Source organism: Polypterus senegalus, chromosome 14, assembly GCF_016835505.1.
Source record: "Polypterus senegalus isolate Bchr_013 chromosome 14, ASM1683550v1, whole genome shotgun sequence".
NCBI lineage: Eukaryota > Metazoa > Chordata > Cladistia > Polypteriformes > Polypteridae > Polypterus > Polypterus senegalus.
This window is the reverse complement of record NC_053167.1, coordinates 4,931,781-4,956,022: the sequence shown is the minus strand read 5'-3', so window position 1 is coordinate 4,956,022 and position 24,242 is coordinate 4,931,781. Positions and strand designations below refer to the sequence as shown.

General features: G+C 37.5%; 1 protein-coding gene across 2 annotated transcripts in view; it reads left to right on the top strand.

Annotated features, from left to right (window-relative positions):
• Nucleotides 1–24,028, top strand: part of angpt4 (angiopoietin 4) — a 195,083-nt gene extending 171,055 nt beyond the window's left edge. For both annotated transcript variants that reach the window (XM_039735558.1, XM_039735559.1), the window contains exons 8-9: nucleotides 8,873–9,003; nucleotides 23,232–24,028. In XM_039735558.1, the coding sequence (XP_039591492.1) occupies nucleotides 8,873–9,003; nucleotides 23,232–23,392 (292 nt within the window). In that variant the 3' untranslated portion in view covers nucleotides 23,393–24,028. The remainder of the gene's footprint in view (nucleotides 1–8,872; nucleotides 9,004–23,231) is intronic.
• Nucleotides 24,029–24,242: the final 214 nt, after the last annotated feature.

Genomic DNA, 24,242 nt, shown 5'->3' with positions numbered 1-24,242 from the left:
GTTCTTTCTCACAATTAAAAGAATGCAAATAGATCTTCTTCTCTTCAGGAGCAGAGAATTTCAGAGAGAGAGAGAGAGAGAGCGCTTGCAAAGAAAAGCAAACAATCAAAAAATCAATACGTGTGCTTTTAAGTTTGCCGGCATTTTTTAGAGGAGCATCTGTATCTTCTAAGCAAACAGCCTCTGTGCAAATAGCCCCTCTGCTCACATCTCCTCCGTCAGGCGCAGAGAACGTCAGAGAGAGAGAGCGAGATTAAAGCAACAATCAAAAAATCAATACGTGTGCTTTTGTGCTTTTAAATATGCCGAGCACCGCAATAAAGCGGCATTTTTTTAGAGGAGCGTCAGTATCTTTTAAGCAAACAGCCCCTCCGTCAGGCGCAGAGAATGTCAGAGAGGGTGAGAGAGAGGCAGAGACAAGCAAACAATCAAGCTCTGCGCGGGATGCATATCTTATAGCATTGAGGAGTTTTAGTTAATATGTAATACATGCTCTGATTGGGTAGCTTCTAAGCCATCCGCCAATAGCGTCCCTTGTATGAAATCAACTGGGCAAACAAACTGAGGAAGCATGTAGCATAAATTAAAAGACCCACTGTCTGCAGAAATCCGCGAACCAGCGAAAAATCTGTGATATATATTTAGATGTGCTTACATTTAAAATCCGCGATAGAGTGAAACCGCGAAAGTCGAAGTGCGATATGGGATTACTGTATATTGTATTCAAGAATACAAGGCACGCAAAATTGAAAAAAGTAAACTCATGGGTCACTTATTCTCACTCCTTAAAAATACAAAATGAACTGAACATGAACTAGTTCAAAAATGAAATGGTGAAATATGAACGTGAATGTATTCATTTTAATCTGTGTGAACTGAACTTTGAGCTGGTTCTCGTGAGGTGTGAACTCGCACAACACTGCATAGAAGGACATATGCCTTCTTAAGGCCTTAGCTACAGGGCCTCAGTGTGCAGGGAATGATCTGCCCACTTGTATAAGAAAGAGATGCGCCTTCAGTCTCAGCTTTTAACACCAGGATGAAGAACTGCTACTTTAGGTTGGCATAACTTGCCGATTAGTTCTCCATATTGTAGCTCAGTCTGCTACTCATTTACTGACAAGCATTACAATCATCATGGACTTCTCCTATTGTTGGTATTCTACTCTAGCACTGGGGGACACCACTTCATTGCAATGCATATACCATATATACTCGCGGATAAGTTCTCCCGCGGATAAGTCTGGACTTGATTTTAAAGTATAATTTCTAGTATTTTATAATGTCGATCGTAAAAGTTGAATGTGGAAAACTCACACTATTGGTCCAAGAGATTATGATATGCTAATACCCACCTGAGAGAGTAACCACAGAGCTCAGTGACTTTTTCTCTGTGTGGGTGCGGCAATGAACTGCATCAGCATGTGCTCCTAACCTCTCTCTCTCTATTGTGGCTATGTGACCACACAGTAATACGATCCGAAGCGACGTTTGCACTGATTTGTGTTTTTTGTATCTCACACCCTCATACACCTTTATCATAAGAGCATCCCTTATCTACAATGGAGCGTTCGATCAGAAGAAAATATGAAGCTGGTTTTGAATTAAATGTTGTTGAAGTAGCGAAAGAAATTGGTAACTGTGGTGCTGCAACAAAATTCGATGCATCTGAGAAACTGGTGCGAAATCGGAAAAGAAGCAAGAAAATGTACAAAAATAAATAAATAAATGAAGTGTCGCATTTTTGCACAGGTGTATAAGTCGAAGTCTGATTTTATGATCGATTTTTTGGGTTTCAAGACTCGACTTAAATGTCAGTATATACGGTACACCTTCCCATGGAAAGAGACACCAGAAATATTGGAAGCCTTTAGATTCAATAATAAAAGAATTTAATCTGCTTTAAGATGATGTTAAAAACGTATTAGAGGAAGAACTGCCAGCTGGTCTGGTCATCAGAGCTATGAGCTTTTCTAATTTAACTGTACACATTATCCATTTTAACCGACTGCAAACCTCCACAGTTAGAGTGTCCTCCATAACATTTGGAAGACAAAGACATATTTTTCTTAATTTACTCCTCTGCTCCTCAGTTTAAAATTACAAATGAAAATATTCAGACGTGGTTAAAGAGCACCTTGTAGACTTTGATTTAAGGGTATTTGCGTACATTTCAGTTACGCCATGTAGAAATTACAAGTGTGACCACAAGGGGGGCACCAGAGAGCCCCAAGCCCCAGATACAGTAAAGCACCACACTATATTAGGATAAAATAAAGGCTCTTTATTCTCTTTAGGCACTTCTCTACAATCCACTCTCAGTAATCAGCCACAAAGCAATACAAAACAATAAATCTTTCAAAACTTCCTCCTTGTGTCCTCCTTTGAGTGTTTCTTGCTGCCTCACAACTCTGACTTATTGATGTGAGGCTGTAGGCTCCATTTTTAGCTGAATCCGGAATTGTTTCTGGCCTCTTATCCAAGTCATCCGGAGCACTTCCGGGTTGTGTGGAAACCAGGGCAGTCCTCCCCTGAGAGTGCCCCCGGTCAGACCCCAAAGACCCTGTCAGGGTTTTGTTTGACCTGCAAATGTCCTAATCTGCTACCTGCCATATGGGGGAATGACCTGTTCCGGGTGAATCCATTTTCCTGGTTTTACCATTATGGCCTCCTGGCCAGTTATGAAACCTTCCTTTATTCCGGCCAGATTGCTTGTCCTTCCTCCAGGGCACCTACACTGTTAATTACCAAACATGCTCTGGTTTATTGTTTGTGCAATGTAATTTGTGCATACGTTACTTGTCATTTACTGCTTCCTCATTATACTTCTAATTACGTGCAAGTTCTGTAAGCCTCTACTCAGCAAAGAGCACTATAAAGAAATACATTGAACTCAACTGTAGTAATGCTACTTGGTGAAGAAGCAACAGATCCTTGCATCATTGAAAGAAGAGCTCAACATTGTTGTCTTACCTCACGACAAGTTTTCAAGCAGCAGGGATATGCATATAGAACTAAAAGTTCTAAAAGAAAAATGATCATATTCACAGATGAACATGTGCTATGATTAAATAAGGAAGGAATAACATGCATAGCACCAAGAGATGTACTGGTTAACAGTTCATTTGCTCACTAATTTGAATAAGACAGCATGTAAAAACTCTCCAATACCAGAACAGAAACCAATCACTTGATAATTAAACTACTTTATATAGTTAAAATCAATTAATTCCAATACTATACCGACAGGAAATAACAAAATATAACATTCTCCAACCAGCTTAAAATAATTCTGCATCACCAGAGTCTGAGGCGTAACTCAGCAGCAGTGGGCACAAGGCAGGGACCAGACATGGACATCAAAGGCCCAGTCAGAGGTACAGGGACACTTTAGAGTCTCCAAGTCACTGAACCTGCACATCTTTTAGTTATGGGAAGAAAGCCAGAATTAAAATATACGCAGATGCACAGAGAACATATAAAGTCCACCAAAACAGTGACTTGGTGTGGGACTCGAATACATGACACTGGGGATAAGTGAAGTACGTAAAATGTACTTATTAAGCACATTGCATTTTAAGATAGTGTTAATAATAATATTTATTATTTTGAATAATAATAAAAAATGAAAAAGCTAAATTTAAGAATATAAGGAAGACTTAAGTGTACAAATAAGCCTTAAGGCTAGATTTAAAACCACGAGTGGATGAAATAAAGCTAATCCACAACCGTGGAGTCACAACAGAAGTCACCGTTTTGTTTAAATTGTGTCCATGGCACATGCAGGACTTGTTTGGTTGGCGATCTGGAAGACTTGAGAGCTAAATAAGGGTAGAAAAAATCTGAAATATACATTCAGTAGGGCCCATCCTATTTAAAGCTTTAAAAATAAACAAGAATACTTCCTATCAAATTCCATACTGAACAGAAGCCACGTCTTCTGGTACTGGTACTGTCAAAAACTTAATTAATGAAGTTACGTTTTATTCAATAATTTTAAAGAATATCTAATTATTTCTTTTGGATTACTGACCATTGCCCCGCTTTACCACAAGAATTAAAGAAACAATGTTTCATTCAATAATTAAAGAAATAGTTGTTTTTTTTATTTTTTACAACTTCAATGTATAAAGCTTTGCAAACACAAACCATGTCAAAAAATATAAGAAAAATGTTATCCAAAACATCAGACTGCTAAACGTTTTACTGACACATTTCTGCAGTTGTCGCATGTTCTACTAAAACTTCAAATGAAGCTGATAACATAAACGTAAAGCATTCACTGAGCCATCATGAAGTCAAAGTTCTGGGTTTGCAGGCATAGCTTTGCTTTTTGTTATGTCACTAGGTTATGACAAACGTCTTCGGAGACTTTTCAGATAAGGAGGACAGACATTTTGAGTTGTACTCTCTAATCATGGTGCCTTAGAGTGACGACGTGATGCTTGTTGATTAGCACACTCTATGCACATCCCGCAATGGTTAAAAACTGCAATAATCTGACACCATTTGTGAAACTATATAAATTGTAAATTGCTGAGAACAGCTAAGACGGACATAAACTCTTAATTAATGATATTCCTTAAAGTATTGCTGGCTTTTGACAAATTCTGGATAAGGACAACATAAACACTGCATGGGCTCCAGACTGCACTATGTACATATCAAGACATAAATAAACCAGCAGAAATTCTAATCAGGCTTTAAATAGATGTATGTGCTTTAATTTCTGGCAATGTAAGGTACATGTAATAATAAATCAAAAATATGTGGTATAAAATAATCAACCCAAAGATGCAAAATAAACAAAGAATAACATTTTATCTCCCACAGTATATACAAGGCAATAGAAATGTTAAATATCATAAAACTGCGAGGTTGCCCCTAAAAACTTGTTTATACCACCCCTTTCTCAATGATAAATTCATACGTTCTTACCGTATTTGGAAGAAGCATTAAGATGGAATAAACAACTATCTCCATCAAGAAATGAAAGTCCCATCAACCCTCCAACTCCCCCTCAATGTTTATCGATTCAATAGGTGGCAGGGTCAGCAAGGCGTCTGGGCAAACCTCATCCTTCGGATATCCAAAGAACAATGTGATCTTCCAGAGGGTCCACTTGTGCTTTTAAAGACAGTTCTCTGGCACTCAACTCTGACTTAACTGTTGAGTTATTTCTGGTTTGTTCCCTCACAGCTTGAAGAACTGCCTCGCTCACAGTGAATATTTCCCCATCCAATTCCAACCGACTTTTTGTTATTATTTCACATTGGTGTGAAGTATTTTTCAAGTGTCATGAGACTGGTTCTACACACAAATAATCTGCTCAGTACTTCTGGCGCATATTTGAGTGCTCTGATTAGACTTTCATATTATCACATTTGGACTTTGAAGCTGTATTCTTCTTTGAAGGACATCTATTTATTTTCATTCATCAGAAAAAAAGGAGGCAATACAGAGCCAATTAATGTGATTGGTTTTGTGTTTTTGGGCAGCGTAACAATGTAGTAGGTCTGGCTTTGGTCCCCAACCTTGCTATTTTCTGCATTATTCATACTCTTTCGATGTACATGTGAGTATTCTCCAGATTCTTTCAACTCTGTCCACATGCCAAAGAGATGAATGTTAGGTTAACTGACAAACTTCATTTGACCCGGCACAAGTGAGTGTGTGTGTACCCTGAGAAGGTTTGTCATTCCTATCAGTACTGAATTCTCAGAACCTTGTAATGGAAAGGGGGTTCGGGAAAAGGAAGGACTGCTGGGTCCTGAGATTCAAACATATTTATATAAGAGTATCGATTGGACTGAATTGATTGGACATCACTTAGAAACACACACACCTGTCTATGTATGGTCCCACAATCCACACTGCATGTCGGGACACAAAAACAAGTGATAATATTCAAGGAACTCCCTGCAGACCTCTGAGATAAAACTATTGTGAGACATAGATGAGGACAAGGGTACAAACCCATTTCTAAAGCTTTGAGTGTTCCCAAGAGCACAGTGGCCTCAATAATTGTGAAACGGATGAAGTCTGGAACCACCAGGATTCTTCCTAGAGTTAGCAATCGGTCAAACTTAGGAACTGGACAAGAAGGGCCTTGTTCAGGGAGATTTCCAAGAACACAATGGTCATTCTAATGTACTGTAGAGTTAGGAGAAGGAGAACCTTCTGAGCAAGTCTCCATTAATCAGGTATTTATAGTACGGTGACTAGATGCCAGCCACTCTTCAGTAACAGGCATGTGACAATCTGACTGGGGTTTGCCAAACAGCATTTGAAGACACTCTGGTCTGATGAGACAAGAATCAAAGTTTTTCTTAGTAGAACTCCAAGCATTATATCTGTTGAAGACCAGGCACTGCTCATCACCTGCCTAATACCATCTTTACGATGAAGCATGATGGTGGAAACATCATAATATGTGGGTGCATCTCCATGGCAGGGACAGGAAGACTGGTCAGAACTGAGGGAAAGATGAATGCAGCCAAATACAAAGAGGTCCTTGGAAACTAAAGAAATTTGTTTGGCTGTTTAATTACACCGGCAGATAAGACAAAGGAGAAGACAATTTAGGTCTAAATGTGTAAGGGATCTCTTTACAATCTGTCCTTTTCAACAATTAATGTTTGTGTTCACACACAAAAGATGAAACCCAGTGATAAATGAACCATTTCCTATTGTTGATTGACACGTCTTCTCTCAATTAAGTCATGTTTTTCACTGTGCAGACGATTTCAGAAGGAGAGGAATGCTAGACATTTTGCGAATCGTGTGCCAAGGTTTTTACACAGATATGAGAAGTACCTGCAATTATGTTGGGATGATATGTTTGCTGAAGGGATCTGAACACTTTCTAAATGTGTGTTGCCTTACATGATGCGTTTATGTATGCAAATTTTGTATCATTTAGAAACTTAACTGTATTATGGTTGTAAATATGTACACTTTGCCTGAAGCACTCTTTACTAGTACTGTATATTTTTTATTATAAATGTTATTAATTTCCAAAAAAAAACCCTATAAGAGAAGTATTAAAATATAGTTATCAAGCATGTGTTGTTATAAAGAAAAAATAAAAAAGTAAAAAAATCATGTAAAATAAGGTATAATTTTCCAATTTAGTTAGGGAGAGTGTATTAGGATTCTCTCAGCTGAAGAACATTAGTTGACGTGTACAGTAAAAATGTAGTGTAGGAATAAGTACCCATCTAATTAGGGGGTTTGAACTCCAAAGATTCTAAATATGCTTTTTTTCTATTTGTGGGTGGAATGAAAAAGTAGAAAATATTTACAGTATTGCCGTGACTCCATATTTGTTTTATTTCAAGCAGCATCAGCGATTAATCCTAAAACCACCCAAGAATGTGCAGGGCATTTTGTCACTGTAAAGACCACATAAACAGCGACTCTCACATCGTTTTCAATCTAAGTCTTGGATAAAAACAATATTGGTGTGCAAATCTACTTTGTGCTAAAAGATATTGCGGTATTTTAATTGCTTTGTTTTCTTAGTCCAATGGTCTTTAACCTTTTCAAGCAAGAGATCATATTTAAACCTGAAATACGGGTCACATAACCCAACACAATGATTAACAACATTTTCCTGTTGTTATGCATGTGCATCAGAGGGTCAACCTTCAAGCGCATCCCAGGTATGTAGTTCCACCCCAGGCCAAGAGAGGTGCTGCCACTAACTAAACTGTCTTCCTTTTCCTCCATAGTACTAAGAAAGTGCCTAGTGAAGGCATTTCTGGTTTCTGGGCCATAAAATCATGGCTGTCCGGAAAGAGTTTTAACTTCATGACCTTCATTACTTTGCCCTAAGCCTGAAGGAGGCTATCATTTTTTTGGTTTAGACACCATTCTGTATCTGTTTTCTTTATTTTTCATTTGAAGTAAATGGGGATTGGCATCCCATCATTTATTTTGTCATGACCTATCATTCTCTTAGATGAAAACACTGTATATTTTGTTTCAGTATTGTGCTACATATTAATACCTCAAAATATACGGTTGTTACTATTTAAAATGTATCATCAGATAGACTGGTAGCTTGTGATTAACAGGTTGCTGACCACTGCTTTAGACCATTGATTTTTCCTTGCAGTTTGAACTTGAATATTGATCGGCATGCATTCTTTGGTGTCCACTCCCTACGATGTTCTAATCTCATCTATACGTCTTCATAAGAAATACACTATCGTGTTCTGAGTCAGTTCAATCATGATTTTTAAAGTACTTGGGATACTGTAAACCCAAGAATTGTGTGCAGTTAAGTACATTGTGTCCTAGCACTTGAAATTGGTTGAGAAAGACCAATAACCAAGAGCATCTCAGAACTAAAGGGTCTGTCCTGCTCTAACAGACTAAAAAACAAACCTTTTGACCCTCTGGTGGTGTTCAGAATTTTCTCTGGCATTAATAAGTGTGATCACACACTCTGATAAAGTCGAATCGCATACTCACAGACACCAGTGATAATGAAGAGGTGGTGTGATTATATCTAAAGCTGCAGAGCTTTATCTCAGACAAAGCATTGGTGGAAATCCAGGAAAAAAGGCATCTTGTTGACGCAGAGACCAATAACATTCTGACTGAGTCTTTCCTCAAACAGTCAGATGATCTGACTGTTTGATTGATTGGAGGCTCATAATTGGCCAGGATTAGTAGACTTGCGACCCATCCATTTGTTTATGCTTCTTGCCTGCTAATGCTGGGATTACATTAGAGGCCTTCCTTGGGAGGATCATATAAGTGTTTGCTGTATTTGTAGTTTTACAGTAGATGTATTTTTATATGAATTTATCTCTTGATGTATGACAACATTTTGCTGACTGTGCATGGCATTCCCATTTTACAGGATGGTTCTGAAAGGGTATAGTGGAACTGCGGGGCAGCAAAGCAGTCTTTTACTCAGTGGAGCAAACTTCAGCACTCGGGATTCAGACAATGACAACTGCAACTGCAAGTGTGCTCTCGTGTTAACTGGAGGTAAGAATTCTTCAAGATTTATAATATTTGTGTAAGTTTCCAATCACCATTTAACACATTACATTAGGTCTATTTATCAGGTAAGCACTGCTTGCTTTGCTTTAACACCGGTACACCAGATGGTACACTGGCTTTGGCTGGTGGGATAGGAGTGGTCTCTTTTTCTCTAATTGAGGGCCTCTGCTTCTGTGTGGTGTGTAGAATCATCTCTCTAAGTGTGTGTGAAGGAGGGCCAAAATGTAAAAGTATGTTTGATCGGGTTAATATAAAAGTCAGTAAAGCAATCTAACTCTCATTTATGGGTGCATCTAATCTAAAAAGATAATCCAGTATGTGCACAGCCATTAATCTCGGCCACTGACATAAAAGTCTACACTCTTACCCTATGTAGACTAATCAATCAAGGTGCTGTTTTCTGTCTACTGACATATTTTTTAAATTTATATTTATTAAAACCTCCTCCTAAAAGGTAGGCTCTGAGTGCATGCAGAGAATTTTGAAATGTAAAACATTTAAAAATTGCCAATAGAGTATAAAAAAAATTAAATGTCCCATGCACATGAGCCTGAACTAAAACTAACATTTTACTTTGTATTAACTCTATGAGTTATGTTTAGAAACTTGGGGCCTCATGCATAATGCCGTGTGTGGAATTCACACCATAACATGGCATACGGACAAAAGCGTCAATGTGTGTACGCACGAAAAAATCCAGATGCATAAATCTGTGTGTTCATCAACTTCCACGTTCTTCCACTACATACATCCCAGTCAGTGTGAAAAGTAATGCACGTGCATGCGCCTGTCGCCACTCCCCAAATCCTCCCAGAATTAAGCCTCTTTGAATATGCAAATCAATATAAATAGCCCTTAAACTCAGCATTCTGTGAAAAGGCAATGGCAAAAGCATGGGGGAAATAAAAGAATTTCAGCAAATACCAAGTGGAGGCATGGAAAAACTTACTATTTGTTGGTTTAAACAGGGATATAAACAACAAAAGGAAGTTGATCGATTGACATAGAGTGTCGGAAAAACTCGAAAGCTCAAGTTCACAAAGTCGCACAGTGCCCAAAATAAAAAAGAAATCAGTTAAAAATATGCCTATATTTGAGAGGAGACATGTTGATCAACAGCAACGTTTAGCTCTAGGTTCTGGCTCTTTAGAGTAAACGTGGACATTAATGCTTAAAATAGGACAGCATCTGATGGAAGTGCAAAACAAAATAGCCCTATATAGTCTTATCCTGCCGGTGAATCGAGACAGCCAAAAACCTATCTTTGGGTTCAATTTAAAGCAGGCATGACTGGCTTCAAAATAAAACCAAACGCGTTATCCTCTGTAACTTCTGGGCCGTTCTAGATGCTGCAGAAGAGCAATGGACACTCGCATTTCAAGTCTCATAGCACTTTCCCCTTAAACACTTCTAGGAAGGCTCTGCTTCTGTAATCGACTTCACAGTTAAAACTAAACCTATATTTGAAAGGAGACATGCTGCTCAACAGCAGGAATGGGTTCAATTAGCTCTGGCTTCTGGCTCTTTAGAGTAAATCGTGAAAAGGCAAGTCATAGCCCACCATCTGAGTGTCATATGAAAGCTTATTAGGGTACAGAGAAAAGAAAAAAAAAAATAGGGACATAGCAAGAAAAAAGCTCAAAATGTCAACTTTAATCTTGAAATTTCCACTTTAATCATGTAGTTCATTTTGTCATTAAAGCAGAACATCATCTTTAAATCATTTAATTTACTAGTTTCTCAAATACCATTGTAACTAAAGTAGCACGTACTCTTAAAATGGTGGCGCACATAAGAAAATAGAATGGTGGCATGCAGATAGACTAAATATTTGTGACTAGATGAAAAATGCCTCAAATCACAAAACTATTTTTTTAAATGTTTTATTGAATGTATTTAAACCAAATAACATTCTATATAAGCAAGTTAAATTTTACAAAACTAGGTTTAAATCAAATCAACCCCCACCCATTCATGGATGGAAATAACAATAGCATCATAATTACAAGATTTAATTGTAGGTAAGAAATTGTTATCTATAAAGAAATAATCAATTCTTGAGTAACAGTGATGCACTGGTGAGTAGAAGAAATAAGCTTTTGAGTTTGGCTTTAGGGGTCTGATAAGTTGTGATCAGTTACAAACTGCGGAATTGTTTTTTCAGTGTTAGATTTCGTCACCCCTGTGGCAGGTGACCTATCTAGGTCTGGATTTAAAACACAATTAAAGTCACCAGCCATTATAATTTTATGATTGTTCACATTGGGAATGGATGCAGTCCCTATCATTCACATTGGTTATGTAGATATTTATCAGAATCGCTTTACAGTTAAATAAATTACCCATGATGATCATATATCGACCTGTAGTACTACATCTGATACTACAAATGAGATTGTTCTATGTATTAAAATTCCCACATCGCTAGATTTCTTTGTAAAGCTAGAATGTAATATTTAGCCAGTCCAGTCTCTGTGCAGCTGAAACTGATCCTTGCTTAATAAGTGTGTCTCCAGTAAAAACACTATTTCAACATTTAGACCTGTTAGGTGAGAGAATACTTTCTTTCCCTTTAATTCATGATTGACAACTTTAACTAAAGAAAATAATTCCGCATATTAAAAAACACCCAGACAGAATAAAACTATTAAAAATATGTGGAGTAGATGTGAAGAAAAATGATAAAATGTTTTAAATCATAACATACCTAGCTTATAACTTCAATGTATTCTATCCAAAGGCAGAAAGAGGACCAGGAGATAAAACATAGTCAAAACCAAAAAAATTGAAATATTTTGCAACAAAGCCTAACCGCTAAGCAGGAATCAAAGCCAAAGGGAAAACAGAAGGACTGGAAACCACAAGAAAAATTCATACTCTGTTTGATCGTGTTTATATCCAAATCATGGATACTCTATGACTCATTACACCAGAATTTAAGGTGTCACGTTGATGACGTAAGACGCAGCAACAACTGAAACCACATTCAATGACAACATAACAAGAATCAGTGCCAATATGCAAAACAAAGTAACATTGTAGCATCACAAAATTAATAATCACTGTGATCTAAAAACATTAAAATGCAATGTTACCAGACAGAAATGTTCCAGATTAATTGAAACCCATGTTCCTACAAATACATTTGTTTAGAAAAATGTATTTCAATAAGAATGATTTTTTTTTTTTTTACATGAATAGCTCATGACAAAATTTAGTGAAGAAGGCCTTAGTCTCTGTCACATCCATACTGTCATTTCCTCTTCACTTTCCCTTTTATGTCAGAGCCCTGATATGCCATTTTTGGCACGTTAAATAGACTAATGCTTCATTTCATTTACCTTAGAAGTTGGATATCAGAACTGGGAATGACATCACATCTGAGTTGATTGCATTCCAGTAAAGCATTTGGAAAACCAATATGGACACTTCTAGGAAAATATTTGTTGTGCTGGCTCCATTGGAATAAATAGCACTTGATAACAACACATTATGTTGTATTTCATGTATCCAAACACTGCAGCAGCATGTCAACAGATAGAAGTTGGACAGTACTGTATGTACAACTGATCTAATGAAATACAATTTAACAGAAATGCTAATAAACAGTATGTTCTCACTAATGATTGAGGCATACATCATGATTTTGGACTGATAAAATTCTGATTTTCCACTTTAAATGAATGAATGGAACGCAGCATTATAGTGTAATGATAATATCATAAAAAGCTGCTCAATAAATGATGAATATGATCATGTTGGGGTTCTGTATAATTAACCTTCAACAAATCAGCTTTAAACTCAAACTCTGGCATCAGAACCAGGAAACGCATGGAAAAAAATCTAAAATCCTCCATTTGTAAAAATAAAGTACATTTCTATTCTTATTCACCAAAACATAAGAAATAATCTGTTATTAAAATTTGTGATCATTAAGTCCATCCTTTAAAGTTGATGGATTGAAGGTGAATGATAGTCCTTCATTTTTATTCCACGAATAACAGAAACCCGACGATATCAGATCAGCCTCAAAGATATTTCACACTTATACTGTATTTTTTCGTGTTTTCCTCCCTATTTTCATAAGTAAGTTTCCAGTACGTCTTTCACCAGTTTTTAAAGACACTCCTGTGTATTTTAATTTACAGTAAAGTGGTAACAGGTTGAGTGACTCTCTTATCTCTTATCTCTTAGACCTGTCTAATTTGAAAATTAGTAATGCTGCAAACCATATCACACTGTACATGGCTAGAAACGGGTAGACTTATGCTTACTAAAGTCATAAATCTGAGTTCAGAAGCCGGGCATACAATTAGGCAAACAAAGCACATCCAGTAAATCACAGAATTGGCAGCAAATTACTGTTGCCATTTCTGAGAGAGCAATAAACATCACCGCAGGCCCTTATAACCTCAGTCCAGACTTGAAACAAGCCAACTTTCCAGCACTTCTTAAAAGTGATCAACAAAACATATCTGAACAGTCCAGCATTATATGCACTTCAGCAGGGTAAGTTAGTTCATCTGACCCTCATGTCAATGTGCAGACAAGTAGATTTTTAAAATTCCAAGTATGATTGCTTATAGATGTTCCTGGAGGAATAAAAATGTTTGATTTAATAACTTATGCACAGCTGGCACTCTTTGAAGTCTCTACTTTTGCACTGCATCCACAGTAATTACTTATCAAATTACACTGGGCAAAATCTGCAGGGTTCTCTCCAAACAAAACAATGGCTGAATAGTGAAGTATTAAAATAATCAGCAAAGAATGACAGAAACTTATTTTATAAATCAATACATTTCAGGATTTTTATTTTTTAAATAAGAAGCATTTTTTATAGCAGATTCTGTCAGACAGATGAGCCTTTCCAGCTGCTTGTATGAACTGCTCTGTCTGTTGTCCGTCTGACAGTGCATGCAGCAGAGATTCAGAGAATTAACACATTATTACTTTTATGCTTCTATTTGTTTGCTTTTAACAAATTCCGGTGTTTATTTTTCTCTGCAGTTATTGCCTTTCTGCTGCCCAATTGACTGATGGCCATCACAGTTTAACTAATAAAAATGTCATTTGATGGTGAATGGCAATTTGCCTTTATTATGGCCTGAGGATAATGCTTTTCTTAAAATTTTAAAATATTGGATTTTGGCTCTTCATGCATTGCATGTTCTCCAGCAGACTTCTAGCTCTGTTAACAGTTCTTTGGCATTAATTAAATGAAAATAATCTTAAATAATAAAGAGGCACTGCAAATACTACTAGACTATCAGGCAAAATAAGTCCTTTTCAGCATGGTCAGACATAATCAAATATTAATGTAAATGTGACTCTGATTCTGTATAGTAAAGACATTATTCAAAAAAGAAAACAGATCTTTAGTAAAATACTCCTGAAATCATCTGTTTTAAGATGAAGCCTAGTAAGAAAAAACAAGTTACATTTTGAAATATGGTATCTTGTGGGGAATTAAAACTCATCCGTTCTGGGAATGTTTGTCATGATCAAGAGTTCCAAACATGGTGATAAGTGAATGAGGCTTCCAAGGACCTGTAAAGCAGGCTAGGACTGTCACTTGTCAGCCCAGAAGAGGATCACGCCAGGACTACAAGTCAGTAAACTGCTGCCTGCAGGCTGAAGCCTAGAGAAGAGTAACAGTGGGGAGTTTGCTTTTAAAGTCGAAAATATTACACATGTCTCAAAACAGCAGATTGAAATCATTAAAACCCTGCCTTTAAACCAAACAGGCAACACGGTATATTTAAAAAAGGAAGTATTGCAAGAGAGCACAAAGTTGGCAAAAATATTTAAAATGTCAAAAAGAGAAGTTAAGGAGTTACCTATAAGGCAATCCAAAGCTAACAAATACCAATACACTAATCTGAAAACAAAAATGCAGAGACAGATGCAGAATAACACAAAAAAACAGAAAATTCAAATGAAAAACAGTGCTTACAATAACTCCTATTAAACAAACTCAATGACCCGCTGCTGAGTCCTTCTCATTGTCTGACATATAAAGACAAAGGGAGAACCAGAAGCAGTGATGTCAGTGTGGCCCTGCCTTCTGGGGCTCCACCATGGGAATAGCCTAATATTTGAAAAAATAAAACACAAATGAGAAGCAAAACTGACACAAATATGAAAAATAATAACTCAGATCGAACAAAAGCAACAAAAAATACAAGCCGGGGAAAAAATCAATATTTATTGATTCCCTTTGTCCTCTTCTGTTCTCACTTATCTAGTGTGTCCAAAGGTCCTTCATTTTTGTGTCAGTCTCATATATCAGACACAATTTAGCTGTTTCCAGTTATTCTTCCAACAAATGTTAATTTGTTCTATATATATATATGGTATTTATCATTTCTCATTGCAATTAATTTAGCTGCTATTACACAGCCCATTCTATACACTGGTGTGTTGTTTAATCACCAATCATATCAACTCTGCTTAATCAAGATGTGATCTGACCAATCGGATGCCCCATGATTATGACGATTTGAACAGTTACAAGTCCACACCCCATAAAAGATCAATCAAGTGAAATACAGTCTTCAGCCAACGGAAGAGGAGCAGCATATTCAGACAAGAAAGAACCAATTTAAATTCTGTGAATTATAGTATGCTCTCATTAATACTTAAAACTAATTATATTTTGTAGTTAATTTAACCCTTTTCCTTTTTGGTTATTACTTTTGATTTGATGTAATTTATCAGATTTTCTGCAGTGTAGCTTATAACCTGCATTGGGCCTTCGTCTTGTGAAATTGTCGTAGTTAGGAACCATGTTATTTTGGATAAAATATGATTGTGGCGACATTATAGCAAAGAATTCTAATGTGTGACAAAAATGTAACTCTTGAAAGATTTTCATTTTCCTGGTAAAGTGGAAGGGGAGCAACCTCCACATTACTCTTTCTTCTGGCATCTTGAATCCACATGGGTTCAACACACCCTAGGGGATGGGGCAGGTGGTGAGTTTTACTGGTGTTGTATACAGTACCTGTCTCACCATAATGCAGATGTCCTAAGGTAAGCTCAGAAAGGGTACAATCCTCCGATGCAGGAGAAAGGCAAACCGTCGATTGATCTCGATTTATAGTATGGATGCAGAGACTAAAAATGATCCCTTTGGCTTTTTGGGGTTTAAGCACAGGGTTGTCGGAGACGTTACCATTGGGTTAGCTAACTTGTGCTGGTTCTGCTTTTTAATTTGACTCATTTTGAAGGAAAGTAACCAACTGCTTGATTTTCCACCTACTAATTGTGAACACGAGTTGGTATGGACCACCATGAGACGTTAGCTTTATGCTGTTGATGAGGTGTTGTCGCGAGAACACTCCTTCTCAGCATGAGAGGAACCAGTGTCCACAACCTCGGACACTGACCCAACTGAGCATCACCACCCCAACTGGTCACTACTTCAGCATCCAAGACAATTAACGAATGAGGCAACATTCAACAAGCAAACTTCACCTACATCTGTTATGCCACATTTTATGATTACTTTATGAGTTCTGTGATATTTTTTACTTGTATTTCAGATTTTAATTAAGGTTTCAGTTTGTTGATACTGTATGTTTATGACCAGTCATTAAGATGACTGATCACATACCAATAATAACAATATTTTTATCAGAATAAGCATTCAATTCATGTACAGTACACCAGTGCATTCAGTTACAGTTCTGCATTTCAGATGCTCATCCTAATTCAGTTGACAAAATAAAGATTCTTTGTGTATTTGTACAGTAGCAACATACACACTATGTCACAAACAAGTCAGTTGCTGACACTCTCTCTTGCCATCTTAAACATTCCAGCTTTGCCACAGAGTGGTAAAATGAGTAGAAGTGAACTGGGAAGACTGGCTTAACAGACCACATCTACGACACAGGTGCTCTGAGGTAAGGTCTGGCAGGTATTATGAAACTGGAGCAAGTGTACCACCAAGACACCACATAAGAGGGACAGGTGAGAAATAGTTTCACACCAGCAAAACCAAAGGTCCTCTGTATGACAATTTAGACCTTGTGGGGCTCAGAACCCTGGTCATGTAACAGGCAGGACACTAGTAAAAGAAAAAGTGTTATGGCCTAACTCAATGTTCATCCAAGAGGTTGGATGCAAAATGACCAGGATTGTGCCAGAAGTACCTGACCCTCCATCAGAAAAGACTGAGGCCAGTGAGAACTAGAAAGACGGAAGAACACCTCCTGGGTGACTGGTAATGCACAGGGTCACTAAATAAGCAAGCCAGGCCTGGATTACCTATTTCAGAGCAACCTGACGAAGGATTGTCTTTGGGTAATTGCTCACACACCTTACTGCTAGGGGCAGTACATGGTCCCTGACTTAGAGATAGCGGGACTATGTCGATATTACCAAACTTTGTCAATTGTTTTTCTCTAGTCATGTTATATTCCCCTGGAAATTTTCAGAGAATCATAATTTATTAATCTTTTACTTTTTACTTAAACTTTTCTGTGAAATGACTTGGAATTTTATTAGTGTTATGTTTTTAGGTTTCTTGTTCATATAATTTTGTTTTTAGTGGGCGCCACCATTTTGTAGCTCTACCAATTTTGGTAGGATTTCAGGAAATCACGTCACATAATGTTATTTACACAACACTTTAATAGCCGGTGCCGCGCCGTCCAAAATGGTTCAGAAGATTTTGAAGACTATTGCGAGGGTTTCCTCTTTGCATAACTGACCTCTGTACTGACTAAGCAGTGTGGCAGCAGTTTTGAATGGAAATTTAATCAGGAGATGTTTCAAAGTTTATATATCACACCAAAGGTCATAACCAGGAAGACAAGAATCAGATTAGAAAAGCCCAGGATATGTAACTAAAATCATAGTCAGGCACAGGTGCAGGGATTTCATAAAATAATGCATGAGTATGTGACCAGAGCCAAATCGTAAGTCGGTAAAGGGGATTTGTTTTATAACCAAAATATTCATAACCCAACAAAAGAATAAACATTAAAAGTCTGGGGTGAATCCACACTCCTGGGCTAATTGTCCCAGAATGGAGCCATCTTCCGTATGGTCAAGGTGATAATGTCATATTACTTGACTTCCTCTAGCAATTGGTCTTCACATTAAATGGCATATAAAACTGTGACGGCCATAAGAAAAAAAATGGCATGGGGATGGGGTTACTCTATTCATTTTTAAACTCATTAAAAACATTTTAATACGCAAAATAAATATGACCAATGAATTCCTTGTTCTTTAAAATCCCAAAAAGAAAATTAGAAGACCAAGGAAAGGACAGAAAAAATGTAATTTGTAAGTAAGATCTTGACAAGTTTTGGCTGGCGTTTTGGTTGTGACAACTGTGTTATAGTCACTTATTTGGTTTTGAGCAGCTCAACATTATGGTTTAATTTAATGATCTCCAGATCACATCCTCAAACCTTGTTATTTGCCAAGGTCCGCGTTTCTGGCATTTGATGAATGGGCAACTACCATGCTACCTGGGGTATAGGAAGTCATTGGGGAAGTTCTAACCTTGTGTCCTAATAGCAAATGAGGGGCTTTTTCTGGCCCAAGGATTGTTTAGGCCTTAAAAACATTAAGGGTTGAAGGATATTTTAGATGAGGACAGTTTGGGAAGAAAAGGTGCCAAGATCTATAAAAAGTGGACCAAGTTTTATGGAGAAAGAGAGAGGGGGAGAGAGAGAGAAACAGATGGAAAGAATGTATGATGATATTTTTGAGGTGGGTAAATATGTAAGCTACCTTACCTAGTAGACGGGGTTGAAGACTCATTTAGGAGGCCCCATGGCTTATTTTATAATCTTCTTTCTAGGTAGTTTTTGTCTTGTATTTGTTTTATTATGTGTTTAAGATAATACACTCTGAATTTGTTATATTTTGGCCTTTTTGGCAATAATTCAGAATTGGAGAGATGCCACTCGAGAGGTCCGTTCTGTTTCACTGCATACAGTGTGTCTGCAACACGCCCTTTCCAAAAGAACAGGAGAAAAGAAAAAAAAATCCGAAAACACTGTAATCAAGATATAGTTCCTCATTAGTATCCCATCCTTTATATTCACCAAACCCCAGTCTACGTGATCCCAACCTTCCCCAAATGACCCAACAAGCTGAGCTAAACAGAACCTTTGGTAACCCTGACATTTAACCTCAGTAATATCTGCAGGGTGGTGCCATCACTGATCCAAACATCTTTGCCCTTTGAACTCTGCTTCTACATATATTTTTAGTGTAATCATCAGCCAAAAGTTTGCTCATCCATTGGTTGCCAATACATTTTATGATTTCTAATAAAACATAAAAATGTTTATTCAGCTAAGAAATTTCTGGCATACTGGATTATTTGAACTAACCTTGGTTTTGGTAGACTTGTAGGACGTTGTGTCCCAGACACATTCTCTGAGAACAGAGAAATGTTTGTGGGAGTTGGATTTTGTTGCTATTTACAATATCTGAGCATCCAGCTGGCGTGTTAAATCTACAAAATGTGAAAAAGTTGCTCCTTCCAGCTGTGGAATATGAAATAGAACCAACTTTTGGATTTTGTTTGCACACCTGTTCTCACAACTTGATCCAAGTGTAATCAAAAACAGGATCTTCAGTAGAGACACACACTCTGCTTGGAAATTGTGGTGAACTGCTCCCAGTTCTCCACTACTCTGTGGTGAGCCATAGTGAGCTTATTGGCTACTTCAGTTTCCTTTGGTTATGGATCTGTACTCATAATATGAGGCCCCCTTTCCAACAGCTGCATATCCAAGTTTTGTATTGTTCTAATTCTGAATTGTATGAACTGTGTATGTAAGATTAGATTACATATAATTTATTTGTCCAAGAGGTGAAATTAAAACTAATTTTACCGAGGCTTAAGAGAAGAAAAAGGTATAAACAGTGAAACCTCTATTATCTGTCAGGGGTCAGGACCAAGACCATGACGGATAAGGGAAAAGATGGATAACTGAACAGCTACTTTAAAAATGATATACAGTAGATTAGTGAATAATCATGTTTATTTACAAAAAAAAAACTTTTAACAAATTATAATATAGTATTAACAAAATTGTGATATAGCGGGTCCGCGACTTTAAAAATATGGCTAATTTTAAACCAGACAGCAGTGTCAGTCTTCCTGAGCGCGATTGCACAACCGTAGGGAGTTAATGAGATAACTGGGGTGACTCATCGTTCTCAATTGCTTCATTGGCTTCCTGCGGCGTGTGATTAAGGTACTGCGTCCACGGAGACGTATAAGTACGGGCCAGCACAGGGGGACCAGGAGGAAAAATAGGAAAAAAGATCGAAAGAAAGAGGTTAAAGGACGTTAAAGGCAGTCTTGGGAGGACGATCTGAAAGGAGAAGGCAGTACAAGCTGAGGCTCCGCGAAGGACTGCAGGCTGTGGTGCTCTAGGGGCTAGTTCCCCCCACTGAGTGTCTGAGTGGAGTGGGAAGAGCAAGGCAGATGACCTCCCTAGACATCCGAGGTGTGACTGAGTGAGCACGAAGGAAGAGAGCTGACCTCGGACGGTCTGGCTGTGCACTTTGGAGGCAGCGAAGACGGGGGTGGGCAGAAAGGAGTTAGTAGATGCTGAGTCTCTGCTGGCTACGCAAGTCATGGGTGAGCCGGGGAGACAAAGATGAAGGTGTGCTGAGATCAGGAGGAGTTAGAAGACTGCATTTTAACCTCTGGTTTTAATGGATTTATTATGGTTTTTATACCCCCCAGTTTTCTCCTGGTTTTATGGATTTATTTATGTACTGATTTTTTAGAATACTGCACTGTGGACTCCTTTTGGTTTTGTTTTTGACTGTTTTTTAATAAAAGCACCTGAGTACTTTTTCCAGCATCCCCATTCTTCATCTGAGATTTGTCCCCATTTGTCAGCTCAGCTCAGGCATAACGCGGTATTGGGTTCTGGAGTCCCCCATATGGAAGGGGGAATCTGGAGAGGATACACACTGTCACAAAAATTATTTAATTTATTTAATATTATAATGACCAGCATAATAAGCAAATACAACTAAGAGTTTAAACGTGCTCTGCCTTATACTCTGTTATCTGAGTTACAGAGAACATCTCCAAAACAATAAAAGAAAGTTTTCCCTACCAATAATTATCTCCAGCCACTCAAGTTCTGTCTTTTTCCATACCACAAATACTCCTGCTTATTGTCTGCTGACTCCCTACTAAAAACTTTCTTCTACCTCACCTTCCTTTTTCCCCTAAAATAACCTATCACTTGTCTTCTAACAGACATGTCCACCCCTCACAGAACTGAAGCCCTTCACCCAGTCCCATCACTCACACAGTATTCCACCCTTTCTGCTCCTGCATAGAGTATCACAAACTGCCTGCATGTCACAATATATTAACAAAATATAATATAACAGTATTTAAAAAGAAAATTACAATGCAAAAGAACATTAACATTAATACAGAATAACAGTACCGTCATTGGTTTCCATTTTCAATACGTTTTTCATTTTTGTCGGTATCACGCTTTATCTTTTACTGTTGTTCTTTCTACTCCATAAATAGAAGCAATACTTGCTTTTGCTATTTTGTAAACGTTTGATAATTTCAATATGTTATTACAATTCCAACACCACACCATATGTTTATCAGCCATAGCAATGTATACTAGTGTGACTAAATTAAAAGTGAAAAGCTACAAAATGCTATTAAAACTGAAGGCATGTAACTGGCAATACGGCATGATGTAATCAGATGTAACCTGTCCAGCATTAGATAGCATGTGAAATACGAGCAGGTTTAGGTTGGTTCAGGTCGGTTCTCCGTAACACCCAAGATGCCACAATACCTGATTTCTCCATAATTTTTCCATGAGATGTGATAGTTCTTCCCACTTAAGAAGCAATTTACGCAGGCCAGTTCTGAGTTATTTCCAACTTACAGTTATATCACTCCAGATCTTCACCCTTGTCAATCTCAGACAAGCTTTCTCTGATATGGTGAGAGAGCTCTTTCAGCAGTAGTAATCACAATGCTTCCATCTGAGTACAGTAATACTTGTTATATCCCACTTTATGTTCCTCAAAGTCTCTTAAATCAACAGATACTGTGGATGTAAGGTAGCCTTCAGATTCTCAGCGCTGAGTTTATGACATTTTCAAGTTTGTAGCTCATCCGCAAATCAAATGAGACAAGCTGAAACTCAGGTCAGTGATGACAGAAGCATATTCTCAATTAAAAAAAAAAAACTTTTTAAAAATATATCATAAGTTATAGTATAAAGGCACAGGCCAAATCTCAGAACGAAAAGAAAAGAGAGAGTTAGATGTCTGTCAGATATAAAGATATGTTATGTTCCTTTTTAAATAAGCTAGGTGGTATAACTGTACTAACAAATGGTATGAAACGTAGGGAATGCCAGTAGGAATAGTGGTATAATACTAGCGTAATGGTTACTACTGGCATTAAAGACATCAGGAAAGAGTAGAATGGCTGTTCTAGCACTTGCCTAGCACTTTTGAGACAATTGATACAACATGATAGCACAGACAGCAAGATTCTAACACATGACATGTAATACGAGTTTGAACTTATAAATTGAAGACCCGTTTCCCTGATATGAAGCCATGAGATTAAAATGTTTTTTCAGGCCATCGCTATAAATAATTTGGGGTAAGTAAGATATAATTCTTATAAGGCTTTGGTGATACAATACGTATAAAACTGCAATGATTTTTTAAAGATGTGAACATGAATCAGTGGATAATAAAGGAAACAAATCTGAAGAAGTCTTGGTTATATTAAGAGAGGAGGATGGCTTTCCGTTATATGCAATTTTATTGGCATTTAGAAAAAGTTCAGCAGTTGCTGGGGTTATAAATAGCTACAGTACAGATCCCATATGGGTAATGCAGCAAGTCTCACGGGTTTAAGATCAGAACACTCAGCTTTACAGCTGGCTATCATATTCAGGGTTGGCATTTCTGTGCACACATTGTAACTTGTTTATTTTCAGCCTAAAGTATGTTTAAAGGTTAACCTTGATATAAGCAGATAACAATGGAATATAGTGTTGTTTTAAACAGATGACTAAACCTTCATAGCTGCTAGATGTGTTCTTTAGGTAAAGTGTACATGTTATCAATTTACTGCAGATAATCATTTCCACTTAATAATGATTTTCTGATAGCTCAAGCTTCAATATGCTCACTCATTTTCTTGTTATCTTCCTCAGGCTGGTGGTTTGATGCGTGTGGCTTGTCCAATCTCAACGGAATATATTACACTTTTGGACACAACATAAGGAAGCTCAATGGAATCAAGTGGCATCACTTCAGGGGTCCAAGTTATTCTCTCCGGTCCACTGCAATGATGATCAGACCCAGTGACTTCTGAAATTTCATCCAAGGAATCCATGTATAGAAAAGTTACAATGCTGAAAATCTTTGGTGGGAGAGTGCCAAATTTCACCAAAAACTGTGACCCAAATGCACCACATCATGGATCATGTTTCTCTGTTTCTTTCCAGCCCCTTCGCTCTCAAAAGAAGGAAAAAATGATTGCATTTGTATATATGATTGCTCTAGTAGCCTGCAGGTTGTTTGAAACTGTAACATGCAAAAAAATTATATTGACATTGCAAATGTGAAAGAGCAAACCATTAAAATGCCCATAGCTATTCAGTCTCTTGATGTCCAGAGTGTCAATGCCCAATCCACTTCATAATTTTCAATGTTCTGATCCATCCAGATCGTTGTAATGTCAAACTAAGTACTGAAACGTTAGAAGAATGAGAGACATATTCGTTCTTGGCTCAAATGCTAATGCCTTTCACTTTCACAACAAAGAAAAGACCTGAGTTTTTTGGGACATCACTGCAAGGATGCCTTATTTCTGATCCCTCCTGTTGTTATAATAACCAAATAGACAGAATCAGTAGTGAGAAAGCGACGCTCACTCATATAATACTTGTCTCGTTTTAGTTGTACTGTCTTCTTTTCACTATTAAACCATCCTTTCAAGTCAAGGGAATTGAACTTTGAAGTCTGACTTATTTTTAGAGATTTGTAAATCCATAATCTTTACATTTTTCTTGGGCTGAAATGAAAACACTCTCTCACGGGTATGTTTTGCCTATACACTAGCACCTTCCATCATAGAGTTCCCAGTTTGTACCTGTCTGTTTACCCCTTACACTTGTCAAGTTTGTTATTAGATTGGTCTACTCCCACGCCCTAAATAATAA